The sequence below is a fragment of the Halichoerus grypus genome, chromosome 11 (assembly GCF_964656455.1).
Source record: "Halichoerus grypus chromosome 11, mHalGry1.hap1.1, whole genome shotgun sequence".
In the NCBI taxonomy this organism is placed as follows: Eukaryota; Metazoa; Chordata; class Mammalia; order Carnivora; family Phocidae; genus Halichoerus; species Halichoerus grypus.
Window position 1 is genome coordinate 44,095,924 of NC_135722.1, and position 18,167 is coordinate 44,114,090.

An 18,167-nucleotide genomic window follows, 5' to 3' on the forward strand; every position below is an offset into this window, starting at 1 on the left:
CTGTGAAGAAATGACCAGGCAAAGGGCTCTAGGCTCTGGATGGTAAATTGTGGAGAAGTGACTAGATTGGGGGGGGCGGGACTAGTTGAAGATAGTGTCATTTTAGTGAATTTGCTTGTACAGATCCATTTTGACATCAGTTCCCAGAACCTACTTAATGATAAGGACATTGTTCTCTTGCTGGTACAGGGAAGGCACCTTCCTCACAGGGCAATTCATGGCCTGTTTTTAGGTAGAAAGGGGAGGTCTGAGAGCCTTTCCTGCATCTGCTACTTCTCAAGTGCCCTCAGCTCAAAATAATCAGTATTTGCAGTGGCATGTCCTGAATTCCTTCATCTTCAAACACGTTTTCCAAGTGGTCACCTGCAGAAATTGTTCATTTAATACTCTCAAGTCAGCTCCAACACCTCCCAGCCAGTTTAGAGCAGAGGAGTTTGGCAGTGAAGGATGAAGGCTCTGGAACCAGATTCCTGGGTTCAAATCCCAGTTCAACCACTTAATGGCTACGTGGCCTTAGGAAAGTTTCCTTATTTGTAAAATGGGAATAAAAGTAGTAGTACCAACCTCAGAGTTTGTCTGAAAATTAAATGAGTTAACACCTGTTCCTGGCACATGGCACTCAGGAATGGTATTGCTATTTCAAAATATCAATAAGTATCATTGGGGTGCCTGGGTGACTCAGTAAGTTAAGCATCTGCCTTCGGCTCAGGCCATGATCCCGGGGTCCTGGGATTGAGCCCCATGCTGGGCGGAGCCCCATGCCAGGCTCCCCACTCAGCAAGGAGCCTGCTTCTCCCTCTCCCTCCACCCTTCCACCCTCCTGCTCATGTTCACTCTCTCTTGCTCTCTCTCTCTCTCTCATGCTGTCACTCTCTCTCAAATAAATAAGATCTTTTTTAAAAAACAGCCATTGTTATACTGATTAGCCCATCCATTTCTCAGAAGCCGAGTGTATATTATGGCTGTGGCCATGGTGACACAAACGTGAACAAGTCATTCTCTGCCACCCAGGGGCTCCTCCTGGTCACTGGGGGGAAATGGGCCAGTGACCAGAAAGACCATGGCAAGTCTGGGGCAATGGGGCAGCACGTGGTGCTGGGGGGGGTTACAAAGGAGAAATGGGGAGGAGTAGGGAAAGCTCAGGAGAGACTCCTAGTTCTTGAAAGATGTGGAGGAGTTAGCTAGACCAATGGGAGAAGGGAGGGCTGGCCAGACAGAAAGAGTAATAGGGAGAAATCGGAGGAGGTTTAAGAAAACACTCATTTAGGGGCACCTGGATGGCTCAGTCGGTTAAGCGTCTGCCTGATCCTGGAGTTCTGGGATTGAGCCCCATGGCAGGCTCCCTGCTCAGCAGGGAGTCTTCTTCTCCCTCCCTCTTCCCCCTGCTCCTTCTCTCTCTCACTCCCTCTCTCAAATAAATAAATACAATCTTTGAGAGAAAAAAAAAGAAAACACTCGTTTATTAAAAAAATATGTGAGTGCTTCCTGTTCTGGAAACTCACATATTTAAAAAATTGTTAGAAAACAGTGAGTGCCCCTCGTTCTAGGTGCTGGGGAGACTGCTGTGAATAAGACAAAGTTGCGTTCCCACGGTGATTAGCTAACAGAGCCCACTCACCCCCGCGCTCGACTGCATGTATTATGCTCCTTAACTACTAGGTACACTCACTACCCTAACCTCCACTTTCCATTCGGGCTAACCGGAGCGCAGACCCATCTGGGGACTTGGCCAGATTGGTAAAGTCGTAAGGAGCAGAGCTGGGATTCACACCAGGCAGTCTGGCCGCCGCTGCCTGCTCTCAGCCACTCTGCTCTGTCGCCCTGGAGGAGCTTGCTGACATTCTCACGACCTACTCCGGGAGCTAAAAGTGGGTTAGTTTGGCTGGAGTAAGGCGTCAAGCACGGCAGGCGGATGAAGGCCAGCCAGTGACGGGCCTTGGCCGCCAGGCTGAGGGGCTGGGCCTTGACCCTGCATGCCGTCTAGAGGATGGCTTGGGAAGGGCAAGGGGGACGCGGGAAGCACACCCTCCCGGCGCCTCCGGTAAGCTGTAGCGAGAATCCAGGCCGGAGACGACAATGGACCGGGACGCGGCGGCGGCCGAGGGATGCAGGCAAGGGCCGGCTCGCCGAGGCGGAGGAGGCAGGCTTGCGGCGCCAGGTCGCGGGCGGCAGCCGGCCAATGGTGTGGGGCCGGGCGGCAGCCCCTCCCGCGGGGCGGGGGCCGGCCCGGCGGGCGGGCGGGGCGCGCTGCGGGCTCGCCGAGTACCAGCGCTGCCGCATCCCCGCGCGCTCCCCGCCCCCGCGCCGCTCCCGCTCCTGTTCCCGCAGCCCGCGGCGGCGTCCCCGTGAGGTCTGGCAGGTCCAGCCCGCGCACAGCTCGGTCCAGTCGGGTGGGTGAGGGACGGCGGTGGGGAATTGGGGGAGGGGGGCGGCTCTGCTCGGTCTCGCCTGGGCGGGTGAGGGGCCAGGCGCTCGACTGGATTCCGACCCCGCGGGGAGAGTGCCCACGGGCGCTCGGATCGCCGCGGAGTGGGCTGCACGGGGCTGGGGTGGATGTGGGGTCGCGGCGCCGGAGCTGCGTTCGGACCTGGTCGTGGAGGGGCCGGGCTCGAACCCGGGACCGCGCGGGGGTGAGCGGGGGCGCCGCGGGCGTTGGGGATTCGGCTCTGTTGCTGCTCCGGGTGGGGGCATCCCTGGGGGTGTGGGAGGGGGAAGAGCTCAGCCCGGGCCCGAGGAGGGGGTGGGGGAGCGGAGGGGAGGGGGCGCGCGTCCGGAGGGCCCTCGGGTTCGTCCCCTCCAGGGTGGGTGCGGGGAAGAGGGGCGCCGGGGGCGGGCCGGGGCGGCGGGGCTGCCGAGGGGGTGGTCGGCGCGCCTCTGACCGGGTTCCGGGACGCAGGCGGCGGCGGCGGCGGGCGCAGAGCGGAGATGCGGCGGCTCGGGGGCACCCTGCTGTGCCTGCTGCTGGCGGCGGCCGTCCCCACGGCCCCCGCGCCGGCCCCCACAGCGACCGCGGCTGCCGTCGAGCCCGGCCCGGCTCTCAGCTACCCGCAGGAGGAGGCCACCCTCAACGAGATGTTCCGCGAGGTTGAGGAGCTGATGGAGGACACACAGCACAAACTGCGCAGCGCGGTGGAGGAGGTGGGTGCGTCTGGCGGGAAGGGGTTCGGGGGGAGCAGCGCTGCGAGCGCTGGCCGGGATGCTCCGTTCCGCGAAGGGGCCGGGAAGAGCCGGCGGCAGATTCGGAGTGATCGGGCGGCCGCGCGGGGTGAGCTCAACTCCCACCTCATTTTGACTTCCTGCCAAAAGCTCTGGATCTGAGCCTGTTCACCGAGAGTCTCCGGCTGGACGCACCCAGGGGCAGCCGGGGTCACCACCTGTTTACGGGCTGCTGGCCGCTACCCCGCAATTGTCTTTAAGCGTGCAATTGTCCCCCGCCCCCCTGTGTAAGCGGGCGCTTGCATGGCCCCTGGTATTCCAGCGCTGTGGTTTCGCAGAGAGGCTGAGGAAGCTCCAGGGATCTCAAGTTCTAGCTTGTACGTTGGGCTTTGAGCTTGTGCCATCTTCCCAAGACATAGTTAGGATGCCGTGTGAGGACAAAAAGCCCTGATAGCTTTGCCGCTTCTCTGTCTGGGCTTCCCCAAATGCCACGAGGCAGAGAAGGAAAATCAGAATCCTAAACCCCAGCAGTGTAAATGTTCAGATGGGGGTGGGGGAGGGGCACTGAAAGGCCGCCCACCTCCACCCCAGTAGTGCTTTGGAGTCAGTCCTGGGCTCAAGGTCCTCCTCTGCCACTCACTAGCAGGGCGACATTGGGCAAGTCCCTTAACATCCTCTCCTGTTTCCTGTTAGAATTAAATGCCATGGTATGTGTGGGCACCTGTCATAGAATAGGTGGGCAATATCCAACAGCTGTTACTATCAGATACCAGATCCCTTAGCAAAGCTTGGCCTGGCTTCTTCCTTCGGTCACCTCCCAGGACCAGACACTATGGATGGCATCCCCTAGGGTGAGCACGTGGGTGTTGGCAGGGCTGTCTGGGCAGGAGGTACAGCTGGCCCGGCTCACCCAGCCCAGGTGTCAGGAGCTGTCCCTGGTGCCTGGGGTCAGTGGGCACGGTCACTGTTGGGCCTGGCTCTGGCTGCAGCCTGTTATTGGAGAGAAGCCAGCCATCCCAGTGAAGGAGTCAGCAAGAGACCAGATGTCCATGCTGGTGGGTGAGGCGTCTTCCCACCCCTGCTTCTCCACATTCCACTAGGACAGAGCCTTAAATGCTAGCTCTGGTCTACACTCTCCCCACAACCCTGCCTCCCAGAGCAGTCAGCCTGATGGAGCATGCAGTGGAGGGGACACTGGATTGGGAGGCAGGTGTGTGGGAAGCTGTCCTGAACATCCACTGGACAGGCCAGATTCCAAAACCCATGGACAGACGTTCTGTTTCCTGCAAAAGCAAAAGAATCATGACATGGAATAATTAAAAGGAGAGGGGAGTCGGGTGGGCCCCCATATCACTTAACTCTGCCCCTTCCTATTAACTGGAGTTCATGATCCTTCTGGTGCCAGGGCGGGTCATCTGCTTTCCTTATCTGGGTTCCAGGATTTTCCCTCCTGCTCATGGATTCCCAGTGAGACTGATGAGGTCAACTCCATGGTTCTGTTCTGTGTGAACTTGTTTGTGCAGCACGGTCTTCTGCTGGGAGCTGTTGCTGGGGAAGGGGGCGGGGAGCAGCAGGGACCTCTCTGGTCTCTTCACTGATCAGAGCAGTTTGGGACCAGCAGAACCTGAGTGGCATAGCTCCTCCGTGGAAGTTGTCCCCATTGGCTCTGCCAGGGCCCAGCTTCCTCCTTCCAGATGCTCCTCTGCTTGGGTTGTGAAGACAGGCTGGTTGAAGTTTGCCACCAGGAGAGTTGCTGGCTGCTACCTCTGTCCCGCTCAGTGGGACCCCTGCCCCACAGAGTGTTCTCGATGGCAGTGGGGATGGGTTGAGAGAGGCTGAACCCCTGTGTGGCGGAACAGGCTGTGGGGATCAAATCTTCCTTCATCAGATCCTGGCTCTGCCACTTACTAGTGGTGGGATCCAGGAAATGTCTCCCCCCTTCCCCTGCCCCGTTTAGGATAAGGGGGGATTTAAATGAGATGATGCAAGTAAAGCAAGTTATCTGACCATCTAAAATGGGGTTAAGTAAGGTTGTGTGATGTAAGTCCCCCCGCCCGAGGCTGTTGTCAGGGGTATGGGAGATTGTTGGTTCTCAATAAATAATGGCTGCCATTATCATCCTATCAATAGTACCAGCATGATGCCAACAAAGAACCAGCAGTATCTGATATATAATAGAGTCTCAAGAGATTGTGGCTATTAGTATGAATTTTTTAAAAAAGAGACTGCCAGAAGGCCCCTTACATCTAATCAACACAGGAGAGTTGCTATTTACTTGTTGTCCAGGGAAAGGACCAGGCCAGATGAATTCGTTGTTTACATGGTTGCGCCAGGAATCTTCTTTCAAGTAACTTCCTGACATTTTAAATATTCCAGCTGACTCAAGCTGTTGATTGCTCTTCAGGGAAAGATGAAGTTAACTCTACTTGTAGGATCATTATTTGGGGAAGCAAATGTTCAAATGGTTCAATCTAGGCTATTCCTACTTTCCTGTCTTAATATTGTGTTACTGATAAATGTGTTTTGAGGATAAAACCACTGTCTTCCCCTCCTTCCCCCCTGCTCATTGTGATATCTGTAACTGACATGTTCTGGAATATTCTTAGTCACCTCACCCAGTCCTAGGAAGAACCCCAATACGATTCATCTCTCTAATTTTTCCTACTCTACCCCTTTAACGGACACACACAGTCAACCAACTATAAATGCCATATTTTATAACATGCACATTCCTCCTCTATGACACAACTTCTCTTGCTTTGGGCTTAAGTTTCTCTTGCTAGTGGCAGTAATAGTTGTGGTTGAAATTTCCATTGTAAACTGTACTTTTGGGTTCGTGGTGCCCTTAGAGAACTATGAACTCATTCTATTGAAATAACCACTGGTTGAGAGGGAAGAAGGTTTTATAAAAAGACTATCTGCTCAGCCCAAAGCAAACTCCAGATTTGGTAACTTGTCAATCATTTGAAAGCCAGACTGGAGGATTCTGATTCCAATGGGAATTGTAAAAACATGAAGACATCCCTTCTGCTTCTGGATTTAGCCTCTCCAGCATCTTAGTCTCTTACTCTTTTCCAGCTGTATCTTTTCTATCACAAAACACGCCAAGATCTCTCACTTTATTTTTTTAATTTTTTTATTTATTTATTTTTTTTAGATTTTATTTATTTATTTGACAGAGAGAGACACAGCGAGAGAGGGAACACAAGCAGGGGGAGTGGGAAAGGGAGAAGCAGGCTTCCCGACGAGCAGGGAGCCCGACGCGGGGCTCGATCCCAGGACCTGGAATCATGACCTGAGCCGAAGGCAGACGTTTAATGACTGAGACACCCAGGTGCCCCAAGATCTCTCACTTAAAAAAAAAATTTTTTTTAAGTCCTTTTCATGTTCATCGTGCCTCCTATCTTAGCTCCGTTCCACTTCATTCTGTTAGAGAATTCTTCAAACACATGGTATCTACTGTCTGCTCTTCCCACTTCTACCCGAACATACCCTAGCAAACTAACCTCTCCTAAAACTGCTTTCTTACAGGACAATATTATGAAAGTAGCTATGTATTACGTCTGTGCTGGGTGCCAGGTACTGAGGCAGGCACTTGGATTTTATGATCCTTAATTATTGCATCCACTCAGCAAGGTAGGACCATCTCCACTATACAAACGAGAAGGCTGAGGTTGAGAGACACTTGGTGTCTTGCCAACGTCACACAGCTGCTTCTGGGCTGAGCTGAGACTTGGCCCCACCTTCCCTAACTCCAAAACCCCGGCTCTTCCTTCTGACATGCTGCGGGCAACATTTTGCCTTACCTCATGGCTAGCTCTCCGGGGCTTGGCCCACCTGGACTTATTTGTAACCTCTGCTACCTAGCGGTCCCCTCCTCCCCCAGGTATGACTTCCTACTCCCACACCTCATTTTGGCCAGTTCCCTCACTCCCCTCTCTATCTTCTGCAGATTCTTTATTATTTACCAACTAGTCTTTAGAACTTGTTACCCCTCCCCATCGCCTGGAGCAGAGGTTTTTTCCTGGGGGCAAGTGGAGGGGAGGAAATACCCCTGAATCATTTGAGAAGCTCTGTGATACCTGGGATTGCACCTGCCGAAGTTCTAATTCAGCAGGTCTGGGAAGGGATCCGGGTGTGTGTGTGTAAATATACAGGCCTAACTCTCCTGGTTATATATCTATGATAGATACCTTTTTAAAGTTTCAGGTATGACTCTGATGAACTCTCCCAGTTGAGAACCAGGCCAACACCCTCTGCTTTAGAACTGCCCCTGGATCTGCCTGTCAGTCCCTCTCTCCTTCATCATCCATGATTTTATCCCGTGCCCAGCATGGACCCTGTCCCCCAGCCTACAACACACACCATTCTTGTCCAGGCAGCCACAGCTTTGCTCCTCTGTGCTTTCTGTTCAAATCCTACCCATCCTTGGAGACCAGCTCAATCGTGCCTCCTCCTCCTCCTGGAGACCTTTCTTTTCTTTTTTTTTTTGAACCCCTGGCTTGCTTCTAGAAGCCATCATCATCCTCCTCAAACTGGTTTAGCTGTGGGGCTCTGCTATCTCCCCAGTAAATGCATAAGCTACTCAGGCAGGGCAGAAGCACATACTGCACAAGGCCCAAAATCTGGAGTCAGACTGACCTGAGTTCTGCCTGAGCTTTGCTGCCTACTAACAACGTGATGACGATAGACGGGTCCCTTCACTTCTCTTCACCTCGTTCTTTTCATCTGCAGAATGAGGGCAGCAATGCCTTCCTCATGGAGGTGCTGTGAGTATCCAAGGAGCCATGGAAGGTATGGTGCAATGGCTCAGGCATAGCTGATGCCCAAACATGGAGGCCATCATTGTGGTGGTGATGATGATGATGATGGTGATGATGATGGTGATGGTGATGATGGTGATGGTGATGATGATGGTGATGATGGTGATGATGGTGATGATGGTGATGGTGATGATCCTGGTGGTGATGGTGATGATGATGGTGATGATGATGATGGTGATGATGATGGTGATGGTGATGGTGGTGATGATGGTGATGATGGTGATGGTGATGATGGTGATGGTGATGATCCTGGTGGTGATGGTGATGATGATGGTGATGATGATGATGGTGATGATGATGATGATGATGATGGTGATGGTGAAGCCAGTGATTGAGTTTCAGACATCTTGGCAATCCTCTCAGGGTCAAACACAGCAGTTTCTGACCAAGTCCTTATTTGATCATTTGAGCTTTTGTGTCTTCCAGACTCCCCGCTTGGAGTTCAGTGTTTTTGTGCTGCACTGAAACATGGCCATTCTTTCCCCATATCCACCCCAGCTCAGCAAATCTGGTTGGGAGAGACAAGAAAAGAGGTGCCTCATTTAGTACATAAGGGAAGAGAAGACAGTGATTTTTTAAAAAAACAGGGGAATCTTTTTGAGGATTAGTTTTAAGAAGTAAAAATAGCTCAGAGTCAAAGATAGTGTTGGAAAACTGCCAGCCACCAACTAGAACTTCTCTTTGTGTCTCTTGTTTTAAATTCCTAGAGAGAGAGTATCTGGCTCAACCAGTCCATAATGTGGCCTCTTTTTGAGTCCAGCCAGCTGTGAGCTGGTCCCATTATCAACTGCCCACTCGGGGTGGGGCGCAGCGGTAAATCCATAAGGGGAAATTGGGTACAGATTCAGGTTGACTGATATATCTGGTGTAGATGTCATGGAGGCTAATGAACCTGGAGGATCTGAGAACAGCCTCAGAAACCTGACACCAGAGAGGAACACATGTGGAAGAAGAGCAAGAAGGAGGGTAGACCCTGGGAACTAGTCAGCTGACCCTCTACAAGGGTCCCTCTTGTACCCAAGAGGTGGGGTGGGGAAGGAGACATAGCTGTGGCCCTAACTCAGGAAAGGGGCTGTCCTGGGGGCTGTTTGGGTCTGCCCACCACCAGGCCCTACAACAAAGGTTTGGGAGCAAATAATTTATTTGGGAAGTGATCCCAGAAACACTAGGAGGAAATGGGAAAGTAAGATGGACGAGAAGAGAGGGAATAAAGGCTATGCTAATGAGCAGGTTACTGCTAGGCGCCACTGGGGTTCAGTCCACTGGGGGTCCTCAGAGAGAGACTGCCCCTTTGAGGGGAGAGGGAGCTGGGGTACTTTCCCCCATAGCCTGTCCCTCACTGATTGAGGACGGTTCCTGGGGTGTTAACTCCCTAGCATCTGTGCAGATTGAGCACACTGAGCAGCCAGAGAGTGCTCTCAGAGACAGGGCTGGTTGTTGGCATGTAAGGCAGTTGAATGCACATGACCTCCGGGTTAGGTCACGGGGAGATGGACGGGGCCCCAGCAGCCCCGTTGGGGGCCAAGACTGTTCAATGGAAGCATGCTCAGATCCCAGCTCTGCCCTTTCCTGACAGTCCTTTTTTTCTTTTTTATGTGTCTTGTGGATAGACTACAGTGAATTTTTTAAGATTGTAATTCCAATAAACAGTGTTATATTAGTTTCAGGTGTACAACACAGTGATTCAACAATTCTGTGCATTACTCAGTGCTCACCAGGATAAGTGTACTCTTAATCCCCATTACCTGTTTCACCCAGCCCCCCCACCCCTCTCCCCTCTGGTGACCATCCGTTTGTTTTCTGTAGTTAAGAATCTGTTTTCTTGGGGCGCCTGGTGGCTCAGTCGTTGAGCGTCTGCCTTCGGCTCAGGTCATGATCCCAGGGTCCTGGGATCGAGCCCCGCATCAGGCTCCCTGCTCAGCGGGAAGCCTGCTTCTCCCTCTCCCACTCCTCCTGCTTGTGTTCCTGCTCTCGCTGTCTCTCTCTCTGTCAAATAAATAAATAAAATCTTAAAAAAAAAAAAAAGAATCTGTTTTCTTGTTTGTTTCTTTTTTTTCCTTTGTTCACTTGTTTTGTTTCTTAGATTCTACATATGAGTGAAATCCTCTGGTATTTGTCTTTCTCTGACTGACTTATTTCACTTAGCATTATACCCTCTAGATCCACCCATGTGTTTGTAAATGGCAAGATTTCATTCCTTTTAAGGCTGAATAATACCATTATACATATATATATATACATATATATATATATACACCACATTTTCTTTATCCATTCATTTATGAATTGGACTGCTTCCATAGTTTCGCTATTGTAAATAATCCTGCAATAAGCACCGGGGTGCATGTATCTTCAAGTTAGTGTTTTTGTATTCTTTGGGTAAATACCCAGTAGTGGAATTACTGGATTATAGGGTAATTCTATTTTTAATTTTTTGAGGAGCCTCCATACTGTTTCCCACAGTGGCTGCACCACCAGTTTGCGTTCCCACCAAGAGTGCACGGGGGTTACTTTTTCTCCACATCCTCACCAACACTTGTTGTTTCTTGTGTTTTTTATTTTAGTCATTCTGACAGTTGTGCAGTGATATCTGATTGTGGTTTTGATTTGCGTTTCCCTGATCATGAGTGATGTCCTTCACTGACAATCTTGAGAAGTTATCCAGTCTCCCTGAGCCTTACTCTCCCCATTTGTAAAATGGGTATATTCACACCTACCTCCTAGGGAGGCTGTGAGATTTAAGGCTATATTATTTGTAAAACATTTCGTATGATGTCTTATCCTGGTGGGCCATTAATAGTACCTATTACTGCTACCATTATTTGTAATTGCAGAAGAGGAAAAGAGAAGTGGTTCTTTTTTTCTCATGGACTGATTTATATCAAGAGAAAACAATTTTGCTCATTAAGTTCATTGATTTAATAGATGGAAGCAGAAGAAGCTGCTGCTAAAACATCAGAAGTGAACGTGGCAAGCTTACCTTCCAGCTATCACAATGAGACCAACACGGAAACCAAGGTGGGAAACAATACCATCCATGTGCACCGAGAAATTCACAAGGTAAGGGTGGCTGTGGCCAGCCCACCTCCCTTCCGTAGCTCCCCGTCCCATCAGAGAACTAAGGTCTTGTTTACACAAATTTGATCCACAAGCCAAAGATGCAAATGAAGTTGGTAAAACACAGATTAAAAACCAGAGAAAGTGAGGGAGTTATTTAAGAGGGAGAGCTGTGTATCAGAACCCTAAATTGCTTTTGCATTTAAGTAATAAATTTAACTCTAAGCTGCCTGCCAGTCCGATTGCAAAGGAATGGTCGGGGGTTTTTATCATTTGATAAAAGGGTGCAAACAAGTGTCTAGGGAGATACTTCTCTAGTATTGAATTTGAGGAATTTATCTCAGAGGTTTTAATGTGTGTTTTAGTAGAGAGTTGAAATAGAGGCCATGTTTGGTGAATAGATCTTCACTGATTCCTTAGGAGGAACTCAAATGTGATATTCTCCGTCTTCGGAAAGGGAAGACGCTATTGCCACATGACTGAATATTTGTTTGCTGGTTATCCACTCAAATTTCTATAGCAGAGTTGTTTCTAGCCCGCCACATGGCTAAGTGTCTTCTGGTTTAATATCTGGCATGAGGAGCAAGCAGGTTCATTCCCCGCCTGACTTGAGGAAGAAAATGTTGCAAATCCAGAGGCATCGTAGCATTAGCCCGCCCTGGCATGAGATGTGTCCGGTGTGACTTAGGCAGGATGGGGAGGGCAGACCTTGTGAGCCTGGTTTCTCTTGAAGAGAGTCTGGTGCGTAGATATTCAGGGTCATTGGTAGAGGCTGTCGAGTTGATGTTTTGTTGTGAGCATCAAGGAGCTTGACCTCAAAACTCATCTCAACTCATATATGCAAGGCCCAGTGGCTCTCACGAGAGACTCCACTTTTGTTCAAGGGCCCAGGTAATGACTTGGTTGAAACAAGAGTGTTTCTGTGTCATGGAGCATAAAGGGGTCGATTTTTATGGGCCATTGCATTGATTATAAAGTAGCCTTTGTGTGGCTCTCCTCCCGCTGTGCCCAGCTTCAGCGTGTACCCCCAGCTGATGGGCCCTGCTTCAGTGTGTACCCCTTACCCCACCCTCGGATAAATGAATGAGTCATCTGCTGACCAGAATCCTTTAGCATTGCTCATCGGAGGACTGGAGAATATTTCCAAAAGTCATTGTTTTACTTTTGTCAAAACCAATATTGAGTCATTTTCTTTGACAATAATTAGCTAACAGGTTTGGCTCTGCTTAAGGTTGCTTCTTGTAGATGTTGGAAAATCCAAGTGTGAGTCCTACCAGTAACTAGTATGATTTTTATTTTATTTTATTTTATTTTATGTTATCACCGTACATTATATCATTAGTTGTTGATGTAGTGTTCCATGATTCATTGTTTGCGTATAACACCCAGTGCTCCATGCAGAACGTGCCCTCTTTAATACCCATCACTGGGCTAACCCATCCCCCCACCCCCTCCCCTCTAGAACCCTCAGTTTGTTTCTCAGAGTCCATAGTCTCTCATGGTTCGTCTTAGTATGATTTTGAAAAATCATTTGAATTTTACGTCCCTCACTAACCATATTTATGAAATAGGGAGATCAATACATACATGACAGTAACCTGGGAGTCAGATGACTTAAGGTACGTGAGAGCTCATTGTAAACTACAGAGCGCTTGCAACAGCGAGTTGTTCTTCTATTCCTGTTTCTTTCAGTAAAGTTAGGTCCTCAGCACCATGGAGCGGCTTTCCAGTGGGTTCCATGGAGCGTCTATCCTGTGCAGTGCTTCATGAGGGGCTGGCTGGTGGTGAAACATATTTGGAAAACATCTTAATTATTTCTCCTAGAGATAGGGAAATGCACATTAGTATAATAAAGGCTCTTAGAAGTCCTGCAACCTGTACCTGCAGTAAAAGACCGTAGAATTTTTAAAAACTATGCCATCAGTTAATTCAGCAAAAATCTGAGGATTTATTTAGCTAAAAGTATTAAAGTCATGTTGGTGAAGACATGATCCTTATCTCCTCAGAACTCGAATTTGGTCCACTATGACAAAGTAGGCTGTGTTTCTACTCTGTTCTGGATGCAGCCTCCTTGTGATACTAGAGCTGGCAGGAACTTTACAGATGACCTAGAAATGAGGACATCGTGAATCAGAGAAGTGACTTATTCCAGGTGACACACTAGATGGTTGTTGGTAGCTGAGCCGAGACTCAAAGAACCCAGATGTCCTACCTCCTTGGGCCGGCGTCCCTTCTGTTCTTCATCCCCAGCTCAAATGTTCCTTAGACAGGACCTCGGATGGGGCAGGAGTGGCCTGGGGCGCGGGCAGGATGCGGAGGCTCAGCTTGGAGGCGTTTGCTGCCGGTGAACACAATCAGGTGCGGACAGCAGATGGGGGAGCCTCCCTTTGTACTTAAGCACTTCTGAGATGAAATATTTCACCAGAATCTGGAGGGGGGCAGCTGTAGCTAAAACCTGCTTGCTTCTCATGAGACGTTTGATGAGACACCCAGACCGGTCGTTGTTGAAAAGGACGTTGACATTGAGTGTCGGGTGGTGAGCCCCAAGAACAGCTCCTGCTGAGTATTTGCCACGGGCCAGGCTCTGCGCTGAGCGCTCTGCACAGAGCCCCCTCATCGCTCCGCGGAGCAGCCCCGTGAGGTAGACTCTGTTGTGTTTCTGATGGCTGCACTGAGAGGGGCCTGTCCGCCTGACGAGTGGGCATTCTGTCGACTTTGGCAGACGCTCCTGCTTCAGAAGATGGAAAAAAAAAAGAAACCGGCTTGTGAGATTTGCCCAGAATTCCTTCTGTTTCATGTTCACTGTCCTTGCTCTGCCGTAGGTCACCAACAACCAGACCGGACAAACGGTCTTCTCTGAGACGGTCATCACGTCTGTGGGAGATGAAGAAGGCAAAAGGAGCCACGTGAGTTGTCTTCCCTCCTGGGCTCACCCCCTTAGCTTGTGAAGCATGCCCCAGACTTCAGGCCGTAGGCAGAAGGGAGCTCTCATTCACCTCTCCTGCCTCCTTTCTAGCAAGATTCCCCAGGTCCTGCATTTCTGACCAGAGCGATGAGGTCTGGTAACAGGCTCTAGCGCAATGCTCTTTGCATCAGAAACAACAGAGAAATGAAATTCCATTGTCATTTGCATGGCTCCCTCTCAGCCCTGAAAGGGAACAAGGAAGCACCAGGTACACTGACTGGGGGCCCCGGCGGCACGACCTGACCCATCCAGCCTGGAATCCCCAAAGCCTCTGGTGTGGCCAGGCCTTTTGTAATCTCGGCCCTGATCAGGCAGGTTGAGAGCAACAACACCTTAATTAGTGGAACCCCATGGCCTAAGGGAAAAGGGGTGTCGTCCCACTCCAGGCTTCATGCTCTGGGCCCCTTGTGATGGTTCCTACTCCACAGCGACATGCTGCTTTGTCCAGTGGCGGGATGGTTCTTATAAAATGACAGAGTCCTAGTGGCGGAAGGGGCAACATTTCACAGAAGGAGAGCCTGGGCACAGGTCAGGAGATGACCCAATTGGAGTCACTGGTCTCCAGACTCCCAGGCCCCAGGTGACTCAGGTACACTTTACCTTCTCAAAGAGGTGGCTGGCTTCGGATGCGGATGGCTGGTGAGGAGTGGACAAGATGACTGCCACGTGACGTGGCCAGCCGTAAACATGTGCGTCCTCTGTGGGGACCCCAAGAACTAGTCTTTCTGTGCCCAGATGCCTGACACAAACTTCAGCTCCAAGTTCTTACCCTCCAAGGTGCAGAGCGCTTCCCTGGCCTTCCGAGGGGGTCAGGGATCTTTTCCTCAGCTCTTTTGGCATCATCACAGGAAGAGAAGTGTACCCATCGGAGCTAGGGAGGTGGTGTTGATGTGGTTGGTAGTTGGTGGGTTCTTTTGCTTGTTTCTGGCACAGAGTTCAGACATTTACTTCAGGCCGGGGGGTCCGGAGGGTTGTGTGTGATGATGGTGACCCACCATTTGAGGGACCTGGGTGGGGGCAAGATCTGTGCTGAAACGGAAAGAGCTCTAGCAGCCGAGGCTAGAAGCATGAGTTTGCCACTTACCGGCTGGGTCACCCCGGTCACAGAAGCCTTTGAAGTGGAGACAGGATTGACTAAGGTCAGGAGGAAAGAGAAGCTAGCTTTCAAAGGTGGGAAGAGAGAGAGGGAAGGAAAAACAAAACAAACAGCCATAGATATGGTCGTGGTACCAAGAGGGAAAAGCTTCAGAGTGTTACAGATATAGGTCTGGTTGGGGCCCCATGAGAAAAGGAAAGCCTCAGCAGAAGCCATGGAATAGAAAGAGCAGGGAAATAGAACCCTCAGGGCTGTGAATTAGAGAAGAAAAATAGTCTTTGTTGTCAAGTGAAAAAAAAAAAAAGCATCTTATTGCACAATGGTCCATGTTTGCTCTGAGGAGCTTCTCAGAGCCCAGAGGGCAGCAGGCCTGACAGTGAGTAGCCAGCACGTGCCCAGGGCCCGGGAGCACAGGTGGCCTGCCACACCCACACCCCGTGCCCCCTGTGCCGGCCCCCAAGGGAGGGGAGCGGGTCAGGTTTTGAGCCCCATGGTAAGGGAACTGAGGCTCCGAGAGTGGTGGGCAGGGGAGAGAGAAGATCTTGAAGATGCCAAGAATGTGCTTGAGCCAGGGAGCAGCTACCACACGTGCGTGCTGCCGCCAGTGAATTTGCTCCCCAGCTTGCCCAGGTGTGCGTGCTCTTGTGTGCCCATAGGCGTCTGTGCTTCGGGCCCAGCTGGGAGGCCCAGCATCTCCACACCTGCGAACAGTCTCTTGAGTCCACCCTGTGATGGAGGACATGCGGTGCCTTTGTGCAGTGTGCAATCCAAACTCCCATACATGATGGCCTTGAGAATGCAGGAGGTAGACGAGAAGAGATAGAGCCCAGAAACCGAGTTTTTCTTGATTTCTGCTGAGGCCCTTGGGACAGGAACTCACTGAGTTTCTCCGTGGGAATAAATCCCGATTTGCTTGGCTAGAAAGGAGTTGTGGGGCACCTGATGCTGGACTGGCCAGTGTCTGGCAGACCCCATGGGTCTTTAGAGAACAGGCTGGAGACTTTTCAAGCCACCTCTGGAAGGGATATCGTGTGGCAGAAATGGTGGCATGTGTACCCTCCAGCAGAGCCCCTCTCGTTGTCAGTGTGGCTTTGCCAAGAGTCGGAGAAGCGAGATCTGGTGTCGCATGCGTACAGAAGTCTCCCATTCAACTCCTCTTTGCTTCCCGGGTCACCATTGTCCCAACACAATTGGGCTAGGGCTTGAGCATCATTTTTACAGAGACAAGGAGCTCCTTTTAAGTGAGTAGGAAACCGTAAAGACTAGATTGCCTTCCAAGGGATGTAAAGGGACGGACGTTGTCACCACTGTCCCTTTCCCTAGTTTCTGAATATAATGATTTTTGCAGGTGGTTTGGAAAGGCCTGCCGAGCTGAAGAAACTTTCTCTGAAATGGAAAAGAGAAGAGATTTGCCATTCAAAAGGACAAAATCCTATGCTGTTCAAACCTTAAAATACTGTAAACCTGGGCTGAATTTTCAGGATTTAAATTCCCAGATGAATTCAATTACAAATCACCACCAAGCATGCCCTATTTTCCTTTCTTCAAACGCGGGTGTGTGTATTAATATGTATGGTAACCCGAGGAGGCCCCTGGAAAGTGACAGGCAGTAATCCTGTATGCCTGTCGAGGAAATTTAGCACAGTGTGCGCAAGGCATTGGTCTGTTTTTACATTCAGCTGTGAACGGGGAATAGGCCAGCGTGCCTCATTATTCCACCTGAGGGCCCCTGCGATGGTGATGGGGTCTGACGTCTTTCTGTGAGGCTTTTGTTCTGAGCCCTCAGCCCCGCTCCCTTCACGGGCCAGTGGATGGACTGATTGATGTCGGGCTACTTGTGAGCAGAGGGGTCGGAAAGAAAGTGGTGTGCCGGAAGCCAGAGAGGGGACAAGCCATGATGCAGAAGCAAGATGCTTTTATTTATAGAACTGTGTCCCCAAACGTGAAGAATCTTGCCCAATTAGCCAAGGCCCCGTTTTGAAGGGCCATGTCCTCTCATTAAGCTACGGCTCACAATGACAAAGCTTAGCACATCATGCTTTTGCTGTCTTTTCAGTTTTCACGTCAGAACGTGATCTAGAAGAGCGGGTTTGTTTGTTTTTCCAGCTGAACATACCCAGTTGGAACCTACAGGTTCAATCACGTCGAACCAATTCCAAGAGATTGCTCAAGACGTCTGAGGCCGCAGGTACATTACACTGCCCAAAACAGCCAAATCGTAGCAATTCGAGTCACCAAGAGACTCCCTGGGCCCAGAGAACGATCAGTGCACAGGTGGGGTACCAGCTTTGTTTGCTCCTGGTAGCCTGACATATGATGCTGGAGCTGCCCTTATCAGTTCAGTGGAATTGCTGAGGACACCATGGGAACAAGTCATAGGAGGTTTATTTTGACAGAAATGCATAGGGGAGAGCATGAGTCCGTTAGAGAAACTCAGTCCGCTCCCAGCGGCCCTGCCTCCTGGAGAGTCCCATTGGGCAGGGAGGCTAAGGTGGAGGCCCAGGCAGAAAAAGGTGTGAGGCCCACCTGGGTTCAGACCCTGTCGTGACCCTTATGAACTCTGAACTCTGTGATTCAGTTTCTTCATTTACCAAACGGGGCTAATAATCCCTGGTTGGCAAAATTGGGTGAGAATCTAGGAAGGCAAGGTTTATAAAAGCTCTTTGTGTAAGGCTCGTTATTATTGAAAAGTAATTAAAACTGGGTTCTCATCGGCTTCTCCCCTGGTTCCCAGCAACCTACTACAAAAAGAATGGAATCTGCCGGGCAGCTGAGGGTCTGTGTGAGGCCTCCACGGGGCTTCTCCCCTTTGATGTCTGTAGCCTGGGGCTAAGCTCTCCAGGGGCCCGCCTCACCCTCTGAGTCACGGGTTTCGCCAGAGCTCTTTGCTCAGGTTGACTCACTCTGCTTTTCTTGTCCTTTGGGCGAGTCATTTGTGTCTGGTTGGGGCGTTGGGGATACACACTGAGGGAAGGAGGGGCCACAGTGAGTGACAAGAAGAGCGGATGGTCAGGTGCTGACCAGTTGCAGGAAGTTGGCAGAATGTATACAGGTTTCTACAGAAAACAGA

At 50.7% G+C, this 18,167-nt stretch overlaps 1 protein-coding gene across 1 annotated transcript in view; it reads left to right on the plus strand.

Moving 5' to 3' along the window:
- The first annotated feature begins 2,263 nt into the window (after positions 1-2,263).
- Positions 2,264-18,167, plus strand: part of DKK3 (dickkopf Wnt signaling pathway inhibitor 3) — a 43,224-nt gene continuing 27,320 nt past the window's right edge. The window contains exons 1-4 of the mRNA XM_036087927.2: positions 2,264-2,390; positions 2,897-3,138; positions 10,905-11,039; positions 13,859-13,942. Of these exons, the coding sequence (XP_035943820.1) occupies positions 2,926-3,138; positions 10,905-11,039; positions 13,859-13,942 (432 nt within the window). The 5' untranslated portion in view covers positions 2,264-2,390; positions 2,897-2,925. The remainder of the gene's footprint in view (positions 2,391-2,896; positions 3,139-10,904; positions 11,040-13,858; positions 13,943-18,167) is intronic.